This window comes from Haliotis cracherodii, unplaced genomic scaffold (assembly GCF_022045235.1).
Source record: "Haliotis cracherodii isolate W230 unplaced genomic scaffold, xgHalCrac1.p SCAF_1, whole genome shotgun sequence".
Lineage (NCBI taxonomy): Eukaryota > Metazoa > Mollusca > Gastropoda > Lepetellida > Haliotidae > Haliotis > Haliotis cracherodii.
The window spans coordinates 36,032,863-36,049,732 of NW_027266264.1; the positions used below are offsets into that span (position 1 = coordinate 36,032,863).

General features: G+C 41.0%; 1 protein-coding gene across 1 annotated transcript; it reads left to right on the forward strand.

The window, feature by feature from the left end:
• The first annotated feature begins 332 nt into the window (after nucleotides 1-332).
• LOC139464002 (lysosomal acid glucosylceramidase-like) lies at nucleotides 333-16,550 on the forward strand. Its single transcript, XM_071245499.1, has 10 exons — nucleotides 333-415; nucleotides 1,320-1,511; nucleotides 2,833-2,976; nucleotides 3,932-4,065; nucleotides 4,572-4,744; nucleotides 4,981-5,218; nucleotides 6,495-6,719; nucleotides 11,549-11,712; nucleotides 12,479-12,598; nucleotides 13,862-16,550. Exons 1-10 carry the CDS (start codon nucleotides 367-369, stop codon nucleotides 13,965-13,967), a joined length of 1,545 nt encoding a protein of 514 aa, XP_071101600.1. The 5' UTR covers nucleotides 333-366; the 3' UTR covers nucleotides 13,968-16,550.
• The last annotated feature ends 320 nt before the right edge of the window (nucleotides 16,551-16,870 follow it).

Sequence of the window (16,870 nt, forward strand, 5' to 3'; positions counted from 1 at the left end):
GGCACCTGTCAGTTTGGAAAGCCCGCTATCGGTCACGTGATGAAATTTACAAACGCTTACGTAAAAAATAAACGAATTACTGAATGAACGGTTTGCTTGAATTTTTGCCCACGGTTTCTAATACAAACATTTGTTCACGTACATTGGTAATATTATATAATTTAAACTATGGTTGCTTAGGGAGTTTATTTATGTATGTTGTAGGTGATTACAGAACAATGACAATGATTTCAGGCGGTTGCGCACGTAGTTGCGAAACTGTAGAAGTCAATAGCGACACCTAGCGGACATAATTGAAAATGGGATAACTCTCAGAAAACTCTATCAGAATCACATGACAGTCAAGACTTGTAAACTGTAAACAAGATGAGGTTTTTTTTCTTTGTGGCGCACCTAATATGTGCTGTGTCCTTAGGTAAATACTTTTGTGTGTGCTTCCCCGTTTTCAAGACATAATGTGTTCCAGAAAATTATTCCAAAGACTTTCGTTAGATGTGATATGAGATAGTGGCAATCACAAGTCAAGCAGTCAATTGTTTTCCAAATATCCAATAAAATACCAAAGGAATTAGACGTTGACATCTAACTAAAAAAATGAAAGAGAGAACAAGGAATAAAACCTAACAACTACATCTATACATTATGATACACCAACCATGGAAACTGACAATGATTCGAATTACTATTGATCTATCGCTATTAAACTATAAATGACATTTATTCTCGACCACAGAATATCCCTCATGTCATGGGCATGTTTTTAATTATTGTTATTACACACACCCAAATAATAATAATATTAAAAATGAATAAATAAATTATAATAATAAAATGTATGGCTAATATATTTCTAGATCTGGCTAAAAATCTCTTGTATTATGCAGACAAATTTGCCTTGTTTTTTCAATGAAAATGTAACAATGCAGTTTACCGGCTCAGCCCACTATAGCACAAATTGGCTCAGGCTGCTGACTGTGACTGTTGATTCACAGATCTCGCATGCCACTTCGATCCTTAGGGTTAGTTGTGTTAAGGTTAGGGTAGGTTACTCAAGTCCATCTATATCAACCCATTACCAGGCACAGTCCCAGTTTTAGTTGTAATCATGATGGGTTAAAGCTAAAACGGCACCTCAGCAAAACGGCACCTGGTGAAAACGGCACCAATTGGCGAAAACGTCACCTCGCCTCAAGCGAAAACGGCTACTATTGCCTGCATGGCGAAAACGGCACCCTATTTTTTCTTACATTTTTTTTTGCATGATACATCTACTTGTTCACTCAGACAGTATTAACAATGTTTTTATGTCATCATTTCAGCCCCAACTCCATGTACCAAGAAGGATTATGGGAAAGGGTCTTTTGTATGTGTGTGTAACGAGGTGAGCTGTGACACAGTGGAAGCTAATACCCCACTGACTCGTGGGATGATGGCACAGTACACCTCATCGTCAAGGCAACACAGACTGGACAAGCAAGTTGTCAAGTTTGAAGCCAATGCAACAGGATCTTGTAAGTCAATGCTGTGGGCATGATGGGTAGGAAATTGGGAGGCATCTAATACAGTTTCGATTTAGAATCAATTAATTGAATCCTTATATTTAAAATGTTTAAACTAGTAAGTGTAATTGTCTTTGCCTCTTCTGGCTTATAAGTGGAAGTTTTGTTTGTTTGTTTAACACCACACTCAGCAATTTTCCAGCTGTATGATGTCGGTCTGTAAATAATCAAGTCTTGACCAGACAATCCAGTGATTGACATCATAAGCATCAATCCATGCAATTGGGTCACGATGACATGCATCAACCAAGTCAACGAGTCTGACAACCCGATGCGGTTAGTCGCCTCTTACGATAAGCATAGTCGCTTTTTACAGCAAGCATGAGTCTACCCCCGATCTTCACGGGTCTATAAGTACTGATAACATATACTGTATTCAACAAAAAGCGATCCGCTCTGATAAGCGCCCACAGCAATATTTGCTAATATATTGGCTAGTGAACGATCCCATTCCTTCCGATTGATCGATGTACACAAGATTTATTTATTTGTGTATAATACTCACTCGTGTGTTATATGCACCCTTAATTATGGGCAATTAAAATCTTGAAAAATATATCTGTCATGTTTAATACACACAGACTTTTCTTTTGTATCATTTCAGGCTGTCAGCATAAACCACAAAATTTACAATCTTTCAACTCTGTTTTTTTTTTCACCAAAATTTTATTCAAATAAGTGCCCCCTACTTCTAACTTTGAGAGCGCCATGGGTGCTTATTACGTCAAATACAGTACTAAAATAAAAATATATGTAAACCTAAAGAACTTCTGTAAGGTTTGGCTACATTTGTTGATCTTTTTCGGTTGTGTCTTCAATGTCATAGATTGAGCCCTTTTTGGCAATACAATGTGCTTATTTTTATCATACTTGTTTATGGACCTGCCAACCCCTATGAAAATGTTATGTGGAAGGAAGTGAAATATGTAAAGCAAACAATTTATTTTTCTGCCATATGCAAACCAAACTAACTGTGCTTACAGGACATTCAACCGCAGGACCAAAGGAAACTGATAATCAATGTTGCCTATACAGACCTTTTTACATGCAAAAACATATTAGCCAAGAAGAAAAGTCTGGCCTTTTGCCATCCTCTCGATTGTCTCAAGTAGTTCATTTCTTCTATTTGATTGAGGCAGGTGATTTTCTTTAAATCAAGCAACTTTATACCTTTGTTGATTTTACTTTTGTGATGCTTTTCCGTCAGTGATGTTATTAAATCAGGTAATTATCCTAAAATCCTGGAATTTTTTCACTTATTATTTCCTTGCAGATACTTACACAATCAACCGCACTGAGACATTCCAGACTGTGATTGGGTTTGGTGGCGCCTTCACAGACGCTGCTGGCATCAACATCCTCACTCTGCCTCCCAAGGCTCAGGACAACCTCATCTCCTCCTACTTCGCTCCATCAGGTACGTGGCAAATGATGCTTTGTATTTGTTTGGGGTCATTTCTCACCAAGTAAGTGGAGTGAGTGAGTGAGTTGGGTTTTTTGCCTCTTTGAACAGTATTCTAGTTATATCACTGCATGTCAGCTTGATGTGGGGAGAAGGCCTGAAGTGATGCACATCTCAGACGTTTACATTTTGATGAAACCCACGAATAAGGGTATGGTGCTGACAAACCTTGAAGTATAATTGGGATAAGCCCATGGTGCTAGGTTTCTGGCTGGCCAAGGGAAGCAAATCTGTACATTTAATGCGACGTCTTAGATGACTGGCTACCTGTTCCCCCTAGGTAAATGGAATAAAATGACAACTGATGTTAATGGTCTCATATTACCAGTCTGCTATACACAGAACCAGGATGTGTGTTTTTGTACAGTGCTGTATAGGAGTAAACTGTTTTGTTCAACTTTCATTTAATCTGGTCAGTCATGAAAATCCTTCACTCCCAGGGGCATGGGTGGTTGAGTAGTCTAAGCTGGGAATTGCACAGGATTCCAAACTAACTGCCTTTGGCAGGTAAATTAGGAAAGAAATGGTATTATTACATTGCATTTTAATAATGTACAGTTAAGCGTTTAAGGCTCTTCCTCTTTATTCGTCCGATTGATATATATTGATCAGTAAGATCCAAGTCACCTTGACAAAGCCATAACATTTGTTATACCTAAATTAACATAAATTGGAAAAATTTTGGTTCCCATGTGGTAATTTTTACTAACATATGCAAATATTACGAGTAATTATGCAGAGTTACATCCCTTAGTTCTCCTGACCCTGCATCGGCTATGACCCTTTGTCCGTCAATGCGCAAACATCTATGACCTGCATCACCTCAGGCTTTCCCCCAATTTGAAATTGAGACAAAATATAACCGTGATAGCTGAAATTCTCCCCACATCTCACACTGTTTTGTTGCTAGGTATTGAGTACACTACTGGTCGTATCCCGATGGCGAGCTGTGACTTCTCGACACGCCCCTACTCATATGATGACCATCCCAATGACTTCAACCTTACTCAGTTCTCACTAGCCCCTGATGATCTCAAATACAAGGTAAGATCATTGACAAGAACCTGCAGCATTCTCAGTCTCCTTCAAATCCGATCATCTTACTCTGATAGATACATCTTTGTGTCAAGATCCGAGGCGCCTCCATGGAAGGTGGCATCAGGGGTTACCTGAGTGAACTTTGACCACCCAATCTAGATGAAGGATGTCTAGGTTCTTGAGCCAATCAGATGTCAGCTTTGTAATACAATTCACTTTCATTACTTTTTACTAACAGATATACCCTCGAAAGGACACCCTTTAGGTGTAGGTGACATATCTACTACAATGTGTTTTGCAATCAGTTATGTTTGTTTTCTAGATACAGAAATCAGATATGCTTGTCTCAATACTTACTCTCAATATTCTCTCATAACAAGAATTTCGAAGCCTCAACACTGGTTGGCTGATTGTGATGTATAAAATTACTTCTCTTCTATCACTCACCATAACATTGCTGTGATGTTGCAAGAAATGGTGTAAAAGGAAATCAGTCTTTCCTACTTTTTTAGATTCCTGTAGTACAGAAAGCGATGGCCATGAGTCAGCAAAAGATTTCCATATTTGGAAGTCCGTGGAGTGCCCCAACATGGATGAAGACAAACAACAACATGACTGGGAAGGGGTCACTGATTGGTCAGCCAGGTGGACCGTACTACAAAACATGGGCAAACTATTTCATCAGGTGTGATCTTTGATTGCAAATTAACATCAATTGTTCAGGCCTTTGATTGAAATCGTCTGTCATTTTCATTGATATGTTTATATTTTGATTTCTTTAGGTAGTAGTTTGATTTCTATACTGTCACATTATTGCAAATAGTTGTAATTTTGCAAAATTATAAGTTATGGAATGGTGTGAGTAATTTTGAAATAAAAGCATATTTCAAGTCAATGTTTCCATGGTAACTCAATTTCTAGGTTTCTTCAAGAGTATGAGAAGCACAACATCAGCTTGTGGGGCCTGACAGCTCAGAATGAACCAACTGACGGGGAGATCGATAAGTTCTTCTTCCAGTGCATGGGCTGGACTCCCGAGCAGCAGAGAGACTTCATAATTCAGGATCTGGGCCCTGCCCTGCATCAGAACGGGTTTGGTGACATCAAACTGATGATACTGGATGACAGTCGCCTCTTGTTACCCTACTGGGCAGAGAAAGTGAGTTACCCGTGACTTACCTGATTAGCGTAGGTCTGTACATTACCTCTGAAAGGTCTGTGTATATACTTCAACCAAGGCCTAATACCGCAGAATGTCATCATGTTTGATCATTATGTCAAGTCTAATTGACAAACTGAGATCTGTTTAAGCTTATTAGGAATGTCAGTTCAGTAAGGAGGTTTATTTATTTTACTTCTATTACTGTAAACACATTGGAAACTCATACTGGGTGAAGAGACATAGTGGAAATGTTTTGTAAAGATACTGATCAAGATTCATACTTAACCATGCGTTCAACTGGGCGGAAAACATGTGCATGAATTTGTTCTTGAATGTGTCCGTTTTGCAGAGGAAGTGTAAGCTAAGCATAATGCAAAATTGTAAGAAATTGTTTCCAGGCAATGGTTTTGGTAGGTTTCTTTTCGAGTTGTTAAAGTATGTTCTATGACAGCTGTTTTGTTTATGTAAATGCAGATATGATTTGGGACAAATGGTTTTTAGAAAGATTGTAGTCGAGATTGCCTTGTTCTGACAGCCATGGTATTACCCATTATGACCACCAGGTGTTGTCTGACTCCTCCGCTGCGCAGTACGTAGCTGGGGTCGCTGTCCACTGGTACCTGGACCAAGTGACCACCTCTGATGCTCTGGATTTCACCCATAACATGTTCCCTGATAAGTTTATCCTGGGAACAGAGGCTTGTACTGGAGAACTGCCCTGGGACGAGAAGGTGTCTCTCGGCAGCTGGAAGAGGGCCCAGCAGTACACCCACGACATCATCCAGGTGGTGGACAGAACCTTGCACCCACTCCAGGGCAGGCACTTCCTCACAGCTGCAGGCACTCCCGCTCAGCTGCAGGCACTCATTGCAGGCCCCAGGCACTCTAGTGGTCAGAGCGGACTCCAGTAATACCTTGTTCTGGTCCTACTATACACTGAAATGTGGTTAACTCTCAGTATTTCTACACTTGATATATCAAAATAGTGATTTGGTGTAAATATCAAAGATTACTCATTACCCCAGCTGCATCGTAAACATTTCTGTTTTTCATCTTATTCCAGATTTTGGTTACAATATCTCAAAATCTTCTAAAAATCTCAATAACTTTGAGATGAAACAGTCAATCAGGCTTATGGAAAAGCACTCCCGGAATAAGATATAAGCATTATTTTGAGATGTCTATTTTGGAGATAATGAGAGCTGACTGTATCACATGCCCAGCATCTTGCGTGAATGTCCCTGCATCACCTCCCATGTTCCTGTCCCCCCAGGTGTTCACCTCCCCAGCTGCCAGGAGGTACATCTCGGGTATCGCTGTACACTGGTATGAGGACCCCTTCCTCCCCACCCTCCCGCTGGACAACACCCACAACGAGTTCCCCGACCTGTTCCTCCTGGCCACAGAGGCGTGTGAGGGCTCCATGTTCTACCAGCCAGACAAAGTCAGCCTCGGGAGCTGGAGAAGAGCCCAGGCATACACTCACTCCATCATACAGGTTGTCTCACACTCACTCCATCATACAGGTTGTCTCACACTTACTCCATTATACAGGTTGTCTCACACTCCATCATACAGGTTGTCTCACACTCCATCATACAGGTTGTCTCACACTCCATCATACAGGTTGTCTCACACTCCATCAAACAGGCTGTCTCACACTCACTCCATCATACAGGTTGTCTCACACTCCATCATACAGGTTGTCTCACACTCACTCCATCATACAGGTTGTCTCACACTCCATCATACAGGTTGTCTCACACTTTCTCCATCATACAGGTTGTCTCACACTTTCTCCATCATACAGGTTGTCTCACACTCCATCATACAGGTTGTCTCACACTTACTCCATTATACAGGTTGTCTCACACTCCATCATACAGGTTGTCTCACACTCCATCATACAGGTTGTCTCACACTCCATCATACAGGCTGTCTCACACTCACTCCATCATACAGGTTGTCTCACACTCCATCATACAGGTTGTCTCACACTCCATCATACAGGTTGTCTCACACTCCATCATACAGGTTGTCTCACACTCCATCATACAGGCTGTCTCACACTCACTCCATCATACAGGTTGTCTCACACTCACTCATTCATACAGGTTGTCTCACACTCACTCCACCATACAGGTTGTCTCACACTCCATTATACAGGTTGTCTCACTCCATCATACAGGTTGTCTCACACTCACTCCACCATACAGGTTGTCTCACACTCACTCCGTCATACAGGTTGTCTCACACTCACTCCACCATACAGGTTGTCTCACACTCCATCATACAGGTTGTCTCACACTTTCTCCATCATACAGGTTGTCTCACTCCATCATACAGGTTGTCTCACTCCATCATACAGGTTGTCTCACACTTTCTCCATCATACAGGTTGTCTCACACTTTCTCCATCATACAGGTTGTCTCACTCCATCATACAGGTTGTCTCACTCCATCATACAGGTTGTCTCACTCCATCATACAGGTTGTCTCACACTTTCTCCATCATACAGGTTGTCTCACACTCCATCATACAGGTTGTCTCACTCCATCATACAGGTTGTCTCACACTCACTCCATCATACAGGTTGTCTCACACTCCATCATACAGGTTGTCTCACACTCACTCCATTATACAGGTTGTCTCACACTCCATCATACAGGTTGTCTCACACTCCATCATACAGGTTGTCTCACACTCCATCATACAGGTTGTCTCACACTTTCTCCATCATACAGGTTGTCTCACACTTTCTCCATCATACAGGTTGTCTCACACTCACTCATTCATACAGGTTGTCTCACACTCACTCCACCATACAGGTTGTCTCACACTCCATTATACAGGTTGTCTCACTCCATCATACAGGTTGTCTCACACTCACTCCATTATACAGGTTGTCTCACACTCACTCCATCATACAGGTTGTCTCACACTCCATCATACAGGTTGTCTCACACTCCATCATACAGGTTGTCTCACACTTACTCCATTATACAGGTTGTCTCACACTCCATCATACAGGTTGTCTCACACTCACTCATTCATACAGGTTGTCTCACACTCCCTCCATCATACAGGTTGTCTCACACTCACTCCATCATACAGGTTGTCTCACACTCCATCATACAGGTTGTCTCACACTCACTCCATCCTACAGGTTGTCTCACACTCCATCATACAGGTTGTCTCACACTCCATCATTCAGGTTGTTTCACACTCCATCATACAGGTTGTTTCACACTCCATCATACAGGTTGTTTCACTCTCCATCATACAGGTTGTCTCACTCCATCATACAGGTTGTTTCACACTCCATCATACAGGTTGTCTCACACTCCATCATACAGGTTGTCTCACACTCACTCCATCATACAGGTTGTCTCACTCCATCATACAGGTTGTCTCACACTCCATCATACAGGTTGTTTCACTCCATTATACAGGTTGTTTCACACTCCATCAAAACAGGTTGTCTCACACTCCATCATACAGGTTGTTTCACTCCATCATACAGGTTGTCTCACACTCCATCATACAGGTTGTCTCACACTCCATCATACAGGTTGTTTCACACTCCATCATACAGGTTGTCTCACTCCATCATACAGGTTGTCTCACACTCACTCCATCATACAGGTTGTCTCACACTCCATCATACAGATTGTTTCACTCCATTATACAGGTTGTTTCACACTCCATCATACAGGTTGTCTCACACTCCCTCCATCATACAGGTTGTCTCACTCCATCATACAGGTTGTTTCACACTCCATCATACAGGTTGTCTCACTCCATCATACAGGTTGTCTCACTCCATCATACAGGTTGTCTCACACTTACTCCATTATACAGGTTGTCTCACACTCCATCATACAGGTTGCCTCACACTTACTCCATTATACAGGTTGTCTCACACTCCATCATACAGGTTGTCTCACACTCACTCCATCATACAGGTTGTCTCACTCCATCATACAGGTTGTCTCACTCCATCATACAGATTGTCTCACTCCATCATACAGATTGTCTCACACTCACTCCATCATACAGGTTGTCTCACTCCATCATACAGGTTGTCTCACTCCATCATACAGGTTGTCTCACACTCCATCATACAGGTTGTCTCACTCCATCATACAGGTTGTTTCACACTCCTTCATACAGTTTGTCTCACTTCACCATACAGGTTGTCTCACTCCACCATACAGGTTGTCTCACACTCACTCCATCATACAGGTTGTCTCACACTCCATCATACAGGTTGTCTCACACTCACTCCATCATACAGGTTGTCTCACTCCATCATACAGGTTGTCTCACTCCACCATACAGGTTGTCTCACTCCATCATACAGGTTGTCTCACACTCACTCCATCATACAGGTTGTCTCACACTCACCCCATCATACAGGTTGTCTCACACTCACTCCATCATACAGGTTGTCTCACACTCACTCCATCATACAGGTTGTCTCACACTCACTCCATCATACAGGTTGTCTCACACTCACTCCATCATACAGGTTGTCTCACTCCATCATACAGGTTGTCTCACTCCATCATACAGGTTGTCTCACACTCACTCCATCATACAGGTTGTCTCACACTCCATCATACAGGTTATCTCACTCCATCATACAGGTTGTCTCACTCCACCATACAGGTTGTCTCACTCCATCATACAGGTTGTCTCACACTCACTCCATCATACAGGTTGTCTCACACTTTCTCCATCATACAGGTTGTCTCACACTCCATCATACAGGTTGTCTCACTCCATCATACAGGTTGTCTCACACTCACTCCATCATACAGGTTGTCTCACACTCCATCATACAGGTTGTCTCACACTCACTCCATCATATAGGTTGTCTCACACTCCATCACACAGGTTGTTTCACTCCATCATACAGGTTGTCTCACACTCACTCCATCATACAGGTTGTCTCACACTCCATCATACAGGTTGTCTCACTCCATCATACAGGTTGTCTCACTCCATCATACAGGTTGTCTCACACTCACTCCATCATACAGGTTGTCTCACACTCCATCATACAGGTTGTCTCACTCCATCATACAGGTTGTCTCACACTCACTCCATCACACAGGTTGTCTCACTCCATCATACAGGTTGTCTCACTCCACCATAGAGGTTGTCTCACTCCATCATACAGGTTGTCTCACACTCACTCCATCATACAGGTTGTCTCACACTTTCTCCATCATACAGGTTGTCTCACACTCACTCCGTCATACAGGTTGTCTCACACTCCATCATACAGGTTGTCTCACACTCCATCATACAGGTTGTCTCACTCCATCATACAGGTTGTCTCACAATCCATCACACAGGTTGTCTCACACTCACTCCATCATACAGGTTGTCTCACACTCCATCATACAGGTTGTCTCACACTCCATCACACAGGTTGTCTCACACTCCATCATACAGGTTGTCTCACTCCATCATACAGGTTGTCTCACACTCACTCCATCATACAGGTTGTCTCACTCCATCATACAGGTTGTCTCACACTTTCTCCATCATACAGTTTGTCTCACACTCCATCATACAGGTTGTCTCACTCCATCATACAGGTTGTCTCACTCCATCATACAGTTTGTCTCACACTCCATCATACAGGTTGTCTCACTCCATCATACAGGTTGTCTCACTCCATCATACAGGTTGTCTCACACTTTCTCCATCATACAGTTTGTCTCACACTCACTCCATCATACAGGTTGTCTCACTCCATCATACAGGTTGTTTCACACTCCATCATACAGGTTGTCTCACTCATCATACAGGTTGTCTCACTCCACCATACAGGTTGTCTCACACTCCCTTGTGTAAGCCACAACCTTTAAACAGCTCTACCTCATTGTATCAGTGTGATTTGCCAATACCATATGAGACTCTGCCAGAGCTTGGATGGTTCAAGTTATCCCACAACATATGTGCTCCAACTACTCTTCTATTGTGAAGCTGTAGGGGGATCTTGGATGTACACTGTCAGTGACCAATGGCAACCTGTGACCAGTAGAGTCAGGATGTGTTAGAACAGGCAGATGTTTGTATACTTAAAGCTTTATCTTTCATATTGTGTGTAATAATGTTACAAATTGATGGTACCTTCCTTTTGAATCTTGACTTGGTTAGTTTGAAATGTCTTACCAACTTTTCAAATTTGGAGGTTCTGGTGAGGTTGGAAGTAGTGTGTAATGTTGAACTTGTCACAAGGTTGTCAGGATGTGATCACAAAGGATTAGTTCATCAGTGAGGTGTTTATTGGAACCCCCTTGCTGCTTGTAGGATTTGAACCACTGGGTGACCGGCTGGACAGATTGGAACATAGCGCTGGACACCGAGGGTGGACCCAACTGGGCCAACAACTTTGTGGACAGCCCTGTCATTGTCAATGCTACCGGCAAAGAATTCTATAAGCAGCCTATGTTCTATGCCCTCGGCCATTTCAGGTAAATTCGGGACATCAACTTCCTTTGAAACAGCCACTGTTCCTTAGACCTTCCTCTGGTTGCCTGATGTTCACATCATAAACCCCTTGTTGGCCTGCTCCAGAATTGATTAGACAGGCCACTGTGAATAGAACCCATCCACCAGACCAAGGCTTAGGAAGTTTGTGTCGGGCTGGAATTTTACCATTGTCTTATGATCATGTTGCTAAGGGATGGTTTCATTCAAAAAACATTTATTCATTTTTTTCTACACCATGCTTGTAAGAGCTTACTAAAATGGGGATCACTTTGTTACAATGTGTGACCATGGATCATCGCTTCACTCTGATTTGAATATATACAGTTGCCTGTGACACAAAACATGATGCAGCCAGCTCCCATTTTCTCCAAGACTTTAGATGATATAACATGGATAAAACAGTATGACATGTGAAGATCATTCTAGTACCAGAAGACTGCCGTCATCTAGTGGTAGAGCATATGCCCAGAGAGTGGAAGGTCGGGGTTGATCCCTGCCTGTGTCAGGTCAAAAGATGTTAATAAATGGTACTCAGGGCTAAAACAAAGATTGGTCAGCTCGGAGTCAGTATACTGTGTCTGAGTGGGGTATTCATGTTAAACTGTGGCATGGTATCTCAGCGGGCTAGCATTGTTGGCATTAGTCCGGACTAGTATGTAAGCAGAAACCCCATTTCACCTCATCACCATCTAGTATCACTACATGTTTAGAAGGGAAATAACTGATTTGAACAAATTTTCTTTGCAGCAAATTTATTGTCCCAGGAGCGAAAAGGATATCTCTACATGCAAGTGGTTCTGTAGAAACAATTGAGACAGTGGCATTTCTTTTACCCGATGACTCGGTGGTATTGGTCATCCACAACAGGTGAGTGTATAACCTTACAGCAGAATTTCATTATTTAACAAGTGGTTGTTATGGATACAGTCAGCCAAGAAGGCAAGGCTTAAACTGCTTTCTAAGATAATAGACGATGTGTGAGATATGGATGACAACTTCTATATTTATGCTTGCTTATTCCATTAGGGTTCCAGGACAGAATAGTTCCGTGGGAACCCTGATGGTTGTGGGAGAAAACTAACTAGAGAAGCAGACGGACACAATATATTACTTGATTGATTGTGTGGCATCATGACTCTACTGCTTTGTTTGTTGCTCATACTGTCAGCCATTGGGTTGCCTGATCTAGACACAGTAATTAGTAGGTTGCAGTTATAGAGTTGCAATATTGCTGACAGCAGCCAAGAAAAACATTGACTGATTTAATTATTGATTTGAAAGATGCATCACGGGTACAACAACCATTATCTTACCTCCATGTCAGAATGATGAGATCTGATTGGTCCACATGATCTTGATAAAATACTATGTATTCCGCCTTGGAGGGAAATAAATTTCTCAGCAGGTGTATAAATCTATTATACCCCACCTTGAGCAAAACGGGCTGCACATGGATTTCTGAGAGGCAGAATAAATCCTTTATGCTCCGCTTGGAAGCAAATAGTTACATGCTTTTTCCGAGTCAATGAAAGTCACGGGACATAGCACAAGCTTTAACCTTCACTCAATCGAACAGCTGGTTTCTATCTATTTTTATTTTGTTTTAATTCTTTTACAATGTCATATAAAAAAATATAATTGTTGTAGCAGGATCACTCGGGGTACATGGGGTTTAATGCATCCCTTGTTAACGCAGGATGCATAAAACCCCTTGTACCCCGAGTGATTCTACTACAACGAGGGCTGAGAAAAAAATATTGGTTCTCAGGCAATAGCTTTTGAAAATATCAACAAACTAGTAAGAATCCAAATCCGTATATCGCTGTGTATAAGGCAGGTTTGCATAACTAGGAGGCTTCACTATTCAATAGTATGAAGTTTGTGGGGATGCAAATGCATATATATCAACTTCCGAGTTCAATATTGCCTATGTGTAAGAGGCATTCATCCATACTACATTGTGTTTCCTGTAGCTAGGTCAAGTTTTGAATGACCATCACAGAAAAACATTATAAAGGGTGTATGAAGGTTTGCTCATTGTTTAGATCCTAACACAGTATAAACGGAAAGTCCACATGATTAAGCATTTGGATATATGTATTACTAATGAATCTGAGGTGTTGTTTTCAGTCTTGATGGGGAGTATTTGATGAGCTTGCATGACCCTGCCCTGGGCTATGCCAACGTCAAGTTGGAACCTCTGTCTATAAACACTTTCATCTGGTGGAACAAATGATGTGCCCCTTGCGATGTGTGTCGAGGTGAAAAGAGTATTGTGTGTTGTGTGACATGTTTGTGAAGAATCAATATCTAATTATTGACTGTTAATGTAATTAAATAATGTAAGAAATATTTATTTTGAGACTGTGATATTGTGTTGTATGTAAGGTTTGAGTTAAGAAGTGTTTTGTGATCTCAGATATGATATAGATGAATCTATGCAAGACTGTTCATGCAATGTGTCTCATGCAATGTGTGAAAATCTGTTTCTCCAACATTCCAAAAGTATTTGCCTAGTAAACTTCTGATTCAGGGGGGCGGTCGGGTAGCCTGGTGGTTTAATCGTTCGCTCGTCACGCCAAAGACCCGGGTTCGATTCCCGACATGGGTACAATATGTGAAGCCCATTTCTGGTGTCCCCCGCCGTGATATTGCTGGAATATTGCTAAAAGCGGCGTAAAACCATACTCACTCACTCACTCACTCACTCACTCAGGATTAGGAGCATGACTATGTCTGTCATCAGCGGACATGATGTACAAAGTTGTCTCCCTTCCTGCTTGCTTCAGACACTGATTACTCTTGTGTACCTTAAGGACTTGGTTTGTAGGCAGCACATGAAAATGAGAAATAAATAAGATTGTCATTGTAAGATTGTATATTTATTTCATGTTCTTATATGTGTTATACTTTTGACTCTCGTTCTGGGGCAAATCAGGGAACTGAGCCAGAAGTGTCTTCTTACAAGTTTAGCCTCATGTCTGACAAGGATGTTAACTGTCTGTATCACTTGCTACACTTCTATTATCTAATTGGTACACAGATGCTATTGAGTTTTTTCACAGTTAAGTAATGATTAGTAAAGACGACAGATACTAATCAGTGTCAGTGAAGTGTGCCACAAATCTTTTGATAATCTGATCAGTTGCATTAGGCAGACATCTACCAACTGTATCCAACATGACTAAATGACTCAGGGGGCCAGGAAAGGTTCTTCTTCTAATTTAAACAATTTGAGATATTAGTTTTCAAATTATGTTACATGAAGAATAAAGCAGTCGGCCTGAACAGATGTTACTTCCTGTCAGTATTGTCTGGCTATCCCGTCTGCCAACAGGGACCAGTGCAATATCAGTGTTTGTTAAAACTGTTATGGAAGTTTCAAAAGATTTATAATCCAGCATAGTGTCTGTGAAGATTATTGGAAATGTTTGAATACCAAGAAATATGTATTTTATTTTATTATTTGAGACCTGTGAATACTTCGCAAATTGCCATGTTTGTTTGTTGTTTAATAATGCAGTATCCAAGCTGTATCATAGCAGTCGGTAAATAATCAAGTTGCTATGCTATTTCAGGATATATATAGAGAGAGATAGAGATATATAGATATAGATAGATAGATAGATATATATAGCTGATGGCCACATCAGAATATTTACAATCTTGTTATTATGTCCATATTTTCTTATAAAATCAAAAGCAATGGCATATTGTATGTGATAATGTGTACAGCAAGCCATACAGTCTCAGGAAGCCCAAATATGTTTGACCAGTAGCCACATGGCAGCAATGTTTTCCTTTAATTCCCTTTAATTCATTTCAGCCATGTTCTAACAAAGGGGCTGCTCTCTAATACAATTCTTCAGCAAATTGTTTTGGACTGAAAGTCCGGTGAGCTTATGTCATGGCCTACTTGTCTCTCATCGGCCTCTGTGAACATCTTGTCATCAGAAACCACTGGATCCATGAAACTAGAAATTCAGTGTTTGTTCCCACCAATGATGACGCCTGAATTTGTTCTCGAGGTTTAATTCACAAGGCAGCCATATTGAAAAATCTATTTATGGCCACTATTCAGCTTTTTTTGTACAAAATGTATTGAAATTTGGTATGTTTACGTTGTTGTGAGATTCAACACATATTTGTTTTAAAAATATAATTTTGACCTTGTTTGGATCATGCTCTGAAATCCTCTCATATTTGGCTCTGTAAACATGGTCCCAGACTGAGCGATCTGAACTTTGGCATGTAGGTTTCTCCTCATGATGACATATGCTACTCACCGTTTGCTAAGGACCACCACTTTAAAAGGTAATATGTCAAACTGGAGCATCTGTTGAAATAGTCAGACAATATTGCGTGTTTAAAGAACAAAAGCCTTTTGCCCTGTGCCACACAATGCCAACAAACAATGTGTGACCAATAGTCCGTCAGATCACCTGTCAGAATGAGAGTTATCTAACCTAAACTGAAATGACAAAAAATTATGTCTTTTAAAAATCAAATTCATTGAAAAAATAACAACTCACAGTAGCGTATATGTTATCAATGTGATGTTATCACAGGCTGGCACCATCGCCTCATGCTCCCAAGTGTCTGGATGTTTGTGTAGCAGCTGTCTTTGTTGACATTGTAAACTGATGTCTACACATATAAGTGAGCTGATGTGCCCTGGTGCTATTTTATGGTAAAAACCTTTACAAATTATGAAGGAAAAAAATTTGACATTTGACTTGTTAGAATATGACTTATACAATTTATCATTTTGCCCGTATGACCATTATTCCTTTTAATTTTCAGGTGTCAATAAATTTACATCAACACGTTAACTTTTGTTTTCCTTTGATATATTATGACACATATATGACAGCTCTCTTTCATGAATGTGTATAATATTCATACATAACCATGACCAGATCTACACATCAGTACTGGAGAGATACAATATGTTCTCAGTGGCCTGTCTGAAAGAGTAGTGTTGTACAATCTGGAGCTCACCTGGTCAAACTGAATTTTGATTGGGTAGGATGCATTTAAAACAAAATATTCCCATTTCTGCCAAAAGACACAGAAATAACATGCCCTGGGACATCGATTGTATGTTATTAAAGTTATAGGTCTGCCACAACAAACTAC